Source organism: Penicillium riverlandense (assembly GCF_028828495.1).
Source record: "Penicillium riverlandense strain IBT 135883 chromosome Unknown utg000001l_segment0_segment0, whole genome shotgun sequence".
Classification (NCBI taxonomy): domain Eukaryota; kingdom Fungi; phylum Ascomycota; class Eurotiomycetes; order Eurotiales; family Aspergillaceae; genus Penicillium; species Penicillium riverlandense.
In genome coordinates, this window is record NW_026643194.1 from 3,171,659 (window position 1) to 3,183,447 (window position 11,789).

Below are 11,789 nucleotides of genomic sequence, written 5' to 3' on the forward strand. Positions count from 1 at the left end.
GATGTCGAGATCAGCAGCGACACCTCTGCATTCGATATATGTCAGACCAAAATTCTGTGTCATTATCTTTTCAATCTTTAGTGAACTTAATGAACTTGGTAGCGTTGTCGATCGCTCTAACTTGATGTCATTTCGACGGGGAAGCAAAGAGCTTTATTGTCTCTGGTCGTTTTTGAAGAAACGTACGGTTGAATTGTTATCGCATGTGAGCATCATCTTTAATTCTAGCTTAATTGTCCACAAATCGAATTCTTCCTCCTTGAAATAGTGACAAATTCCCACAACATGAAACTTGAAATTTGCAATTCTTTACGAGCAGATAGTTGATCCCTCGAGTGCAGCACGTGGATACAAAATCCTTGGCTCACCATTGATCATTTGCACATGCACATTGCCACTATGGTCGACAGTTGTAGTGGCGCAGCTATAGATCTCAGTGACCTCTGTATCTACCTTGAATCCTGTATCTGGAAGCGAAAGTGTGTATGGGCTCCCTTTCTCCCCAAGATTTGAGAGAACAGTGATAGTCTGCGTGCCATTAAATCCTTTGCGCATGGCAAGCGTGGTATCATCTTGGTAGATTGGGTAATTCTTTCGCCCACAATATTAGCTTACTCTTCATTCAGAAACTATGACACGAAAAATACCTTGTAGGTGACATAGTTGCTGCCTTTGCTAATCGCATACGAGCGAATCGAGTTGGTGGTTGCAATGAGCTTGTACAACTCGGCGTTGGTGTTGTAACCCGACGACCAGACAGCTTCGCGGTTTCCCGGATCGGCGCCGCCATTGTAGTGCTGTTCCTGGCCTGCGTAGATGATTGGTATTCCATCTGCCATGATAGTAAAAGCCGCAGCATTTTTAGCTAGGGACATATCGTCCGTGTACCTGACTAAAATGAGTATTGGCGGACCGGCAGCCAATTGTATGAGGGCAGGCAAACTTACGATGCAAATCGTGGATTATCATGATTCTCAACAAATGTACCCAGTAGAGTCGAATCATCGCAGGTCGATTTAACTGTGTTGATCATGTCATATAGATCGCTGATACTACCGTTTGTCGCCTGGAAGGCTCTAAGGAGAGGATAGTACCTAGTTGGATGTTAGAAAATTGCGTGAAACTTGCGTCTCTGACACTTTGATTGGTTGCACGAACATGGGATAATTGAGCAACCCGTCCATTACTTCCTGGTATGGGCAAGTGTAATCCACATCCCCATCGAAGACTTCGCCGATACAGTATACCCCGGCGGCCTTGCTGTAGTCCGGCCAAAAATTCTTTTGGACATGCTTGACCGTATCGATGCGAAGACCATCCACTTGCTCCTACTTAGTGTTTTATTTTTGACACTGTAGGGTTGAGATGGGCTTACCGGAATAGTTGGACACCAGAGAGTGAACCCAGCTGTACCACGCCCTTTTAACACTGCTTAAAGTTGTATCAAGGTCTGGCAGAGACACAGTTGTGTCGCCAAGCCAGCAGTCTTGGACGTTGGTCTGGTTATTGTAGTTGCTGACTTCGCAATAAGGATGAAAGTACTTCTTCGAGTTAAACGGCTCAAAGACTTTGTAGTCGACATTTTTGCCGGAACCGTCATAGCCCTATTTTTGAGACATGTGAGTTAGCTATGGCGCGTGTGTTTGTAATTGTTGAAAACAAACCATGTGGTTTGCAACTACATCGACCATGAGATACATCCCACGATCATGCAGGGCTTTGGCGAGAGCCTTGAGATCGTGCTCTGTACCGTAGTGATGATTCAAAGAGTAGCTATCATCTCTATGAGTAGATTCTTGGCAGCATCACGGAGTGTGGTTAGACTCACATATCCTGCTGCCAATAGCCATGATACGCCTCTCCATCACCAGTATCCTGTGGGAGTTGGCCCGTGACTGGAGTGATCCAGATGGCAGTAAAGCCCATTCCTTGGATATAATCCAGCTTGATCAATTTTTAGTTTCTTGGAGTATAAAAAATCACGTCTCTGATATTACCTGATTCATAATGCCCTGCCAGGTTCCTCCACAGTATTTCTACATATGAGCCACATTAGCGATGGGAGCCTTTCCAAAAAGCAATTATATTGGTACCTCACTCGAGCACTGGTATCACATTGAGCGGTAGTCGAGTTATCGGTCCTCGCAAACCGATCCGTGAGCATAAAGTAAATAGACTGGGAACGCCATTCCACCGGACTCGCAGCAAGAGCAGATCCAGCAAGGCAACCAAACCATGCGAAGTACCAGAGGAGCATTTTTCTGTGAAGTGTGGCTGAATAAAAGCAGTTTGCTTCGAAGAAACGGAGTCAAAGGTAGTGATGTAGGCTCTTTATAAAGGGCTAATGGAGATTCAAGTCTCCAACTTCGAGAGGTCGATTCCCCTCCGATAACTCTGGGGAAGTTGTCGAACAATGAAGCCCTTGGACCATTAGCAGGAACAGTCCTATTTACCGGAAGAACGTGAAGGTTCACAATCTGCGCAAAATATCTGTAAATTGCCAAACCTGGGGGCCGTAACATTTAAAGATGAAAGGATTGGATGAGGAGAAGTTCTAGAGCGCGAAGAAAGAAAGGGGATCCTAGTACAAAAGAGGCAAGAAGTGCAGGTCGACTTGTCTTCCAAGGCTGATTCGTCAAGATCCCGAGACCGTGCAATTCCGAGACCGGCCTGTGCGGGTTTCTTGTTTGAAGATCACTAGGAGATAGACGGGGCCCTAGTTGAAAGGTGCAAGGTACCGCCCGGTGGCTGTGATTTGGTGTAATCCTTGTATGCGGGATTTGTGACCATCTCAAACACTAGCTGGTCAATCAGGGCAAGGAAAACTCCGGAGTGGGAAATTTCAGGTTCATCGTACGGGGTTGCAATGCATTCATCATTGGGGGCGGAGAGCCATGTTGGCCTTGGCTATCTGATCTGACGTCGATCGCTTCTTTGTTGTCGGTCTTTCGCCGAGTTTAGATTAACGGATTTTCAGGAGTATACTTGATTTAGTTCGAAAAAGGCCTTTGATGACGACATATTTGGGAGATCTGTCCGGACAGCAAACGAGGAATTGCAAGAACAGGACTGGTGGCTATATTGGGATGCTATCGGGTTATTGAGTAGTTGTAAATACAACCGCCCGGTTCATGATTTAGTATGAAACCGAGGCATCCTCATGATCGAGTCTGCAGCTGAATAAACACTTTTGAAAAGCAACCAAGACCGCTTCAAGTGTGCAGCTGGCCTATGAAAGAAAACAGATGGAACAGCGATATATATACATGTCCTGTACCGCACCCTGCTCATCCCCGTCTCACCACAATATCTACCACTTCAGAACCCACTTCTTGCTCCACGCACCTTCTTCTGTCAGCTGCTCCAGGCCACTAACCGACAGCACATGCGAAGTGGAATTGTAGTGGACGGATGAGACCTTCTTGCCGTTGAATGTGACCGCACCAGGCTTCGCGGTCACGCCCAAGACAGTCACACTGGCAAGCGAGTTCAATTCCTTCCAATTTCCATGAGGCGAGGCGTTCAGGCTGGAGTGCGAGGCAGCAAAGTCAACGTTGAGCGTAGCGTTGGGGTAAATGCTCTCGCCATCATCGAGGTACAATTGGCCAGTCGCAGCACCCTCGCTGGAGAGAGCCGTCAACAGAGACCAAGGGGTATTGCGCGCATCCCGGGTCGTCATGGCAGGCTCTTGCATCGGTAGAACGCTGCCACCGCGCACGTAGACGGGAATATGACCCAACGGAGCAGCAATCGTAGTGTTGACTCCGGGTTCGGCCATGACTGCGGTCTGTGTATACCAATCATACCAGACTTCACCCTGTTTCCCACCGACACCGGGGAAAACGCCCTTTACGGTGTCTACCAAGGGGGCAAGGACAGGGACAACCATAATGGACGGGCCTAGCATGAACTGCGTGTCAACAGCAGCCAAGGATGGGTCGGTCGGGAACTCCCAAGCCAAAGCCCGCATCACCGTCGAGCCAGTGGTGTGCGCGAGGTGGAACAGGGTGTAGAAGTACGGTAGAATGGCGTAACGGATCTCCATAGCTGTCTTGGATGCCTTAATAACGGACGCCCACTGGTAAGGTTCTTGCCCGATTGTCGAAAGTTCATTGTGGTTGCGGTAGAAGGGGAAGAATGCGGAGAGTTGCATCCAGCGATTGCAAAGTTCTTCGTCACTGTTGCCGTTGAATCCACATGTGTCCACGCCAAACATGGGGATACCAAATAGCGAGAACGACAGTGCCTGTGGAATAGAGAAAAACATATACGCCCACTTAGACGCGTTGTCACCACCCCAGTGACCTGCCCACTTGCCGGAACCAGCAAATGTAGAACGTCCGATGATGAACGGTCGTTTCTCCGAGTTCACCTTCAACAGACCTTGGTAGGTGGCGTTGAGAATCTGGTGGCCAAAAAGGTTGTGAACATCATATTCCTGGACACCATCCGCATGGGTGGCGTTGGGAGACACGGCATGCACAGCGAGATCGTGACCAGTTTGATCGTGATTAATCACGTATGGAGGGTGATTGATATTCCGAACTCCCGGTGTGGGTGTAGTCCGCAAGTAGGAGACAGAGGTCGAGTCGGACGACGATGTGGCCGCAGCTGAAGCCTGGCTGGCTGAGGCGGCCGAGGCGGAGGCTGCCTCGGTCGAGTTCGTCACGTTGAATGACTCTGGGTAATCATAAATAACGTTTCCGGGCTCCCCAGGCAGCTGGAAGGACGGATGGGCCGGGTTCAGGGTGAGATTTCCAGTTCCGCAGCTGCCGACACAGAAAGACGAAACCTCGCTCATGTCAATCCAGATGCCATCAAAAGGAATCTTGCCGTGCCATGTAGCGATCTCATTCGCCCAGAATTCGACAGCCTTCGGGTGGTGCCAATCAGGAAACACTGTATAGCCGGGCCACACAGCGCCAATGTAGACGCTGCCATCCGGGTTCTTTAGGAAGACACCCTCCTTAGCACCCCGAGTGTAGGTATCATATCTAATCAGAGGTTAGTAAATTGCATGAAGTAAGTATTGGAACTAAACTTACGCATCAGATGCATTGTGAGGATTGGGGATGTAAAGAGCAGAGTCAACGATTGGGATGTAGTGGCGGCCACTCTTGTGCAGTCTCTCTAAGAACGCTTCGCCTTCACTGTAGCCGAATCGAATCGGGTCATTATCAAAGTCACGGTAGCCGTGCATGTAATCGATATCGTTCCTTTTAGAGTTATTAGCTGCTAGTCACGCAACAGTGACTTGGAGTTGCGTACCAGATATTCTCTAAGGGGATCTCGAATTTCTCGAAATTCGCAACGACCTCTTCCACAACGGACCAATTTTGATAACCCCAGCGGCATTGATGATAGCCGAAAGTGAAGTATTGTTGCATGGTAGGTAGTCCAACAGTGCTAAGCTGATAGTTCTTGGTGACATCAACCTGGGTCGGGCCTGAGTAGAAAGTAAGGTCGACGCTACCACCTAGGGTACGCCAAGTCAAATTCTGGGGCTGCATAACAACTTCCTGGCCATGAGCATTTCGAAGGAAGACGCCGTGCGAGTAGGAGACATAGTCCTTGGATTGCTCCGCCTGGTCGATGGAGACGAATGAGTGAGCACCGTGTTCGTTGACTTCATAGTAGCGTGTATCCAAATAGAAGGAATGGGATCCGTAGATATTTCTGGCAGTAAAATAGGTCAGTATATCATCCATACCCAAGATAAACTGCCTAGCAACTCACCCGTCAATTGGGTCTCCAACATCTGATGCATAGGTGGTCAGGGTGTAGTTGTTCAGAAGCCGCAGTTGCTGAATCTTTTCTCCGAGACCGTAGAGATTGTAGTCTTCTGGCAAGGCAGTGACGAATTCGATGAATTGATCCTCGTACACGAGTACCGATCCCGTTGTATCGAACAGCACATCACCGGTAGCCTTGCGGATCACCTTGAAGCCGAACGTAGGATCATTGGACAATTCAACCTCAAGATCACTGTTCTTGCTGTTGCCAGTGCCATCGGATTTGGCTTTAGGGACGAGATCCTCTGAAAGCAGGTACCAAGACTGGTTGGACGCGTCGATATGAGAAGGAATGATTTCGATGTTCAGGCGGTCCGTCGCGAGGTATTCGATTGAGAGGTCCAGCGACTCCACATCCGTACCATACACATTGCAAGGCTCACCCGCCAAGCTCAGAGTGGCCTTCAGTCCGCTCGCAGATCGTTCGACGTTCGATGCCTTGTATCCGGGACAGACGGCCTGGGCATTGACGGCTTGAGGATCGTCAATGTTGGCAATCAATTGCGCACCGACATCAGAGGCAGCAGGGATGGTGAATTGAGAATAGGCCGCAGACGAAGTCGAGCTAGGCGCAGGTGTCGAACTCGCCCCATAGGCTACAGGCAGGAGCCAAGCCCCCGTGGCAGCAATGTCCCTGAAGCCAACCATAGCGACCAAGTTCCCACAGTTAAAGAAGTTCCGATGCTTCTTTTTAGCAATCGCGACAGGCGGGTCTTCTTATAATTTGCTTCTGATCTGGTGACCCATCTCCATGAAGCTCTGGGATGTAAACTCCCCGCAAAAAAACTGGGCCGAAGGGATCCCGACAAGCCCGGCCTAACGCGACGGTATAGAATTTCCGTTGAATCTCCGACGCCGTGCGAGGGGCATTACGATCGTCCCATGCTCCGTAGACCTGCCCTGCATTGGACCGCGGATTTGCGGGGTTGGGGCTCGGCCTAGAGTGTTTACAGACCGGGAATGATGTCAATGCGCACCGGGGTCGGACATGGTCTGGGATGGTGGTCTTAGTGTTGTGCTACTGCTGTATCAGTAGCGAGCGATACACAAAATTGAGTTTCCCATGCAGAAGTGAGCACTCAATGCGAGGCTAGAAGCCCTGATCGATCGATGACGAAGAAACCAGAAAACGCTTTGTGCCTGAGGACAGCGCCGATCAGCAGACTCCGAGATGCTGATTGGTGGATGGCCCGATAATTGGCCGAGGGGACAGTCAATACCCCGTTAACTGTGGGGATCGGAGTAATAAATTCTAATGTGCAGTTTACGGCTGCGGTGAGTCCTTTCGATCTTAGGACGAAATTGATGAAACTCCATGGCATCACGGAACCTGGGGAAACACGTCGTGGGAATTTCGGAGTTTTTCTGGAGCCTCTCCACTTACTAGTTCCACCTTCACTATAGAACATACCACTAAGTCCTCCTATGTAGTTATTGCTACAGCCATGCCATTAATGATTAAGTCCGGCGTGAATGGCAACTGCATCGGCTTCCCGACGTGGGCTGCCCTGACCCACCAATACCTCGGCACTGGGGCCTCATGCTGGCCCAAGCTGAACCAGCATCTTCATTGGCCAACTGCATGAGGACGGAAATGAGCGCTCATGCCAACCTAGCGAAGTGTCCACTTGAGTGGCCAATATTCATCAAGCCAAGCCTGAAAATCGCGCACCCTCCCGTAACGACTAGGCTCAGATGGGATTGGCTGCTTCTCATAGTTTCTAGATGTCAGGCATCGTAGCCGATCAAGGCTTGCCTCTGTCCGTTGCCGTTAATCAATGGATGCGTTGGAACGTCGCTTACGTGCCGAGAACACGGATGTGCATGCATCACATCCTTCTGGAAGGATATCCGCCCTTCTGGAAGTGTTCGCTGAGCCAGGGGTGCATCAGGGTGTGGGTTGTTGTCATGTGCGCATGTTAGGGCTTGTCTTGATTTATATACATATCGACGGCGAGGTCGCGGTAGAAGAATAATGATGATGTCCCAGCATCAGTACTCACCCAGAGACCCAAAAGATAAGCTGGTGAGGGTGTAAGGGTGAGATATAATGGAGGACTTATACCATCATCATCAGCGCAGGGGGCCTTTGCGGGGTTTGGTAGCCCCACGCCTCTTCCCCAGATCGTGTTTTATAATTGCGCTTGAGTCCACCGGAAACACTTTTTTGTTCGCAGGAGGCTTTAGTCTTCACATACCATGGTCTCACCCTCCATCCATCTTTGATTCGTGCTGTCTTCACTCCATAATGGACCTTGCTTCGTCCAAGGAATCGTCCCTGAAACAGGCATGCGATAACTGCAGGCGACGCAAGATAAAGTGTAATCGGGGACTACCTGCATGCGATAAATGTCAACGGCTACTGCTCTCCTGCTCCTACAGTGACGTGCTTCGCCGCAAAGGCCCCAAATTCCGAACTCTGTATCCCCTCGCCCCCGTGCACCCACTCTCGGCCCGCCATGGCACCAGCCGGCCTCCGGAACAACGACTGTACGGCACCGACAACGATGCCTTTCCCGACCAGGTATCGACCTACGGTTTAAGCTCACCCACATCGCCGGTTTTCGGCGTGCCGGACCTGAAATATTCCATCCCGGACGGTTCAGACACATTCTCGCAGCTCCCGCCCCCAGAATTTGTTTCCTCGCCGGACTCGACAGACTCGACTTCCGGGTCAGCGAATAGCCATGCCCTCCCACACGCCCGCCGCCTATCGCCACAGATTTTGCTCGCGCACGTCAATGTCTACCTCAAGTATCTGTTCCCGATCATGCCGGTTGTGCGCAGCGAGCAATTGCAGCGGGACAGCCATCAGCCGGAGCGCCTATCCCCTCAGCGGTATGCGTTCCTGGCGTCCCTGTGCGCGGCTACACACATTCAATTGAAGCTAGACGGGGACACGCCTGTTCCCGAGCCGAGCCGGTTGCAAAGCATGGGCGAAGGTCGCTGCTTGATGTCCGGAGAAGAGCTACTCACTGAAGCTGTGCGGGCACGGCGCGAATGTGACGTTGTGGAGGGTATGAACATCGAAAGCCTGTTGACCTCATTCTTCCTTTTCGCTACATATGGCAATCTGGATAGACAAGATCATGCGTGGTTCTATCTGTGCCAGGCCACTTCTATGGCGTTCACCTTGGGCCTGCACCGCGAGTCAACGTATGCGGAGTGGAATGTTGAAGAGGCCGAAGAGAAGCGGCGTGTATTTTGGCTTCTATTTATCACAGAAAGGTGGGTTGAATCGAAACCCACGGATGAACCGTGCTGACTCCCAGGACGACAGAGGCTATGCTCTCCAACAAGCCAAACCAGTGATGCTGCGCAGCTCCATCCACAAGCCACAGGTGCTCTGCTCTGAAGACCCTATTCTTGCATACGGCTTCATCAACCTGATCAACATCTTCGAGAAACTCACCGCAAATCTGTACGATTGGCTGTCCGCCGGCGGAGGAGATGGACTCCTAGAGAGTCCTCCCACGTCCGCCATCCAGTCCAGTCTCTCCAAACCCGTCGTCCTGGACGGGGTGCTCGAGATCCAACAGGTTGATATCCTGGTCACGCAGCAGTGGCTGCAGGCCATGATGTGGAAGCTATCTATGAGTCGAGCCACGCAGCCCGGCTCGCGCGACGACACCGTTCTTCCTTTTCATTTACCCGTGCTCGTGGGCAAGGCCGTTATGAGTGTGATCGGGACTGCATCGCAAGGTGCGGTGGATGCACATGGAATAGGAATGGTACGTTTTGACAACCACAATACCGCCACAGTAATTACATATGCTAATAGTGGGGGAATAGGAGCAAAAGCTATTCGACATGGGATCCTCCGTCGCCGACGTGACGCACTCCCTCGGGTCGAAGGGCATGCACCGACTGGCGGATTCGACTATTGACCCTCGCGAACTACTCTGGGGGATTCTGCATACCCTCTCGCAAATCCGAGGCTCGCCATCATACCTATTTCCGACATTGCTGGAACGCTGCAAGACCGTCCTGGGCCTGGATTGTACCATCACCACGGGAAACTGGCTACCCGGTTTAGGTGAGGCGTCGCCGGATGATCTGGTTTCATGGACAACTGAGAGGAGTAACTGGTATTTGGCGGCTGCTGACCATGAGGATATTCTGGATGTCAGTGGGGTGGAGAGTGACCGGGACCGGGCCCGGGCTGATATGCCCGCGATACGGCCGGACACGTCGTCGAAGATGAGGTTTCAAAGTGGTGTGTATTCATGATGTTCGGTGATATACGTTTATGTTTATGGTCATTATGGATGGAGTTTTCTATAGATGGATGTTATATACTGGCTGGCTGGCTGGTTGGATTGGGACATACAGACCGGGATGACCAGATAGAGTCGAATTCATTTCTCTTTTCCTATGCCCACTGTTGTCGCCCCAATAATAAGGGTACTCTACCGTATAGTAAGAACCATATAGTAGTAAGTATACTTACTCGCCGTGAAGTGCAGAAAAGCTTGGCGTGTTTGTTCCGAGGAATTTCACCACTTCAACACTTTCCACTTCTGCCACCGTTCTATCTAGATTCGTCGGCCATGGATTTTGCCTGCTGGTAAGTAGCTAACTGTTGCTCAATCCACATCTACCCTCCATGGCTGACAGCATAATGCTTCCATAGAGCTCGTCCCCATCAACTTTTGCCGCACCCCCGAGCTCCCCTTCGCAGTCCACCCTCTCCCGAGCTCCGGTCTCCCGCTTCCTCTACAACTCTACCTTTTCCTTGTTTCTCTCTCTGGGATCACAATGGCCTCTCCTCTCCGACCCATATCCAATCTGGCCCCTCGCCTCCTCCTTGTAGGCCGGCCAGCAACAAGACCAAACCGAAAAACACCCCTCAAACATCACCACCACCATGAACGAAGAACAACAACCCCCCAAGCCCGAACCCACAGCACCACATCCTCCGTCTCCGCCTCCGAACTCACACACTTCTCCGCCCTCGCCAGCTCCTGGTGGGACCCAATGGGCCCGTCGCGCATCCTGCACCTCATGAACCCGCTCCGCCACGAATTCATCGCCTCCTGCCTCGCCGACTCCGATCCCTCTCCCTCATCCCCTGCGAAGGCAGACCTGCACTACCTCGACATAGGCTGCGGCGGCGGGATCTTCGCCGAATCGCTCGCGCGCACCATCCCCGCCGACCCCAATGCAGCTGCGCCGACCCCCACGCGCGCGGCGTCCATGACGGCTATCGATCCGTCGACGAACCTGATCCAGATCGCGCGCGACCATGCGCGCATGGATCCGGCCGTCGACGCGCATCTCAGGAGCGGCAAGTTCAAATATCTGAATACCACGCTGGAAGATGTTCTCGCAATTACCCCGTCCTCCTCCTCCTCCTCCTCGCCTTCATCACCCGCACCATCGTCCCCCAAACAATACGACATGGTAACCCTCTTCGAAGTCCTCGAACACATCGACCCCAAAACCTCGACCCCATTAACGTTCCTAACAAACTGCCTCCGCGCCCTCAAACCCGGCGGCTGGCTCATCGGCTCGACTATCTCGCGCACACTCCCGTCATTCCTGCTGAACCAGGTCATCGCCGAAGCTCCGTGGCCTATTGGCGTCGTGCCGCGCGGGACGCATGAGTGGGGCAAGTTTGTTAACCCGCCTGAAGTGCGTGCGTGGCTGCAGGAGGGACTGATGCGTGGTGGTGATGGCGTTGCTGGGAGGGGTGGTGGGCCGGGTTTGTTGGAGGGGATGCAGTGGAGGTGTGTGGGGGCGGTTTATGTGCCTGGGCTTGGGTGGAAGATGGTGCCTGGGTCGGAGGATTGGGGAAATTATTTTTGGGCTGTTAGGAAGGGGGTTTAGACGGATTCGGTGGTGATGGTGCGTATATATATACGTTGTATTTATATAGTGTTAATATCATAGAATTGTATCTCTTCCAATTATGTCTTGTCTCTATCTACAGTTTGAAAAATAAAAACTAAACGACAATAATGAAACATGATATTGCGAGTCGCTAATCATACAAAA

At 51.5% G+C, this 11,789-nt stretch overlaps 4 protein-coding genes across 4 annotated transcripts; 2 read left to right on the plus strand and 2 right to left on the minus strand.

Annotated features, from left to right (window-relative positions):
• Positions 1–309: 309 nt before the first annotated feature.
• N7474_001294 (alpha-amylase) lies at positions 310–2,257 on the minus strand (the record flags this gene model as incomplete). The annotated part of the gene is made up of 8 exons (XM_057192709.1): positions 310–591; positions 648–888; positions 948–1,066; positions 1,188–1,325; positions 1,392–1,604; positions 1,665–1,782; positions 1,829–1,944; positions 2,099–2,257. 8 exons carry the CDS (start codon positions 2,255–2,257, stop codon positions 310–312), a joined length of 1,386 nt encoding a protein of 461 aa, XP_057057662.1.
• Positions 2,258–3,310: 1,053 nt separating this feature from the next.
• N7474_001295 (glycoside hydrolase family 31 protein) lies at positions 3,311–6,440 on the minus strand (the record flags this gene model as incomplete). Its single annotated transcript, XM_057192710.1, has 4 exons — positions 3,311–4,994; positions 5,046–5,216; positions 5,269–5,676; positions 5,737–6,440. The coding sequence occupies 4 exons, from the start codon at positions 6,438–6,440 to the stop codon at positions 3,311–3,313; spliced, it is 2,967 nt and encodes a 988-aa protein (XP_057057663.1).
• A 1,600-nt stretch (positions 6,441–8,040) lies between these two features.
• On the plus strand, positions 8,041–10,022 carry N7474_001296 (putative C6 transcription factor (AmyR); the record flags this gene model as incomplete). The annotated part of the gene is made up of 3 exons (XM_057192711.1): positions 8,041–9,020; positions 9,073–9,523; positions 9,585–10,022. The coding sequence occupies 3 exons, from the start codon at positions 8,041–8,043 to the stop codon at positions 10,020–10,022; spliced, it is 1,869 nt and encodes a 622-aa protein (XP_057057664.1).
• A 528-nt stretch (positions 10,023–10,550) lies between these two features.
• N7474_001297 (3-demethylubiquinone-9 3-methyltransferase) lies at positions 10,551–11,621 on the plus strand (the record flags this gene model as incomplete). Its single annotated transcript, XM_057192712.1, has 1 exon — positions 10,551–11,621. One exon carries the CDS (start codon positions 10,551–10,553, stop codon positions 11,619–11,621), a length of 1,071 nt encoding a protein of 356 aa, XP_057057665.1.
• Between the last annotated feature and the right edge of the window lie 168 nt (positions 11,622–11,789).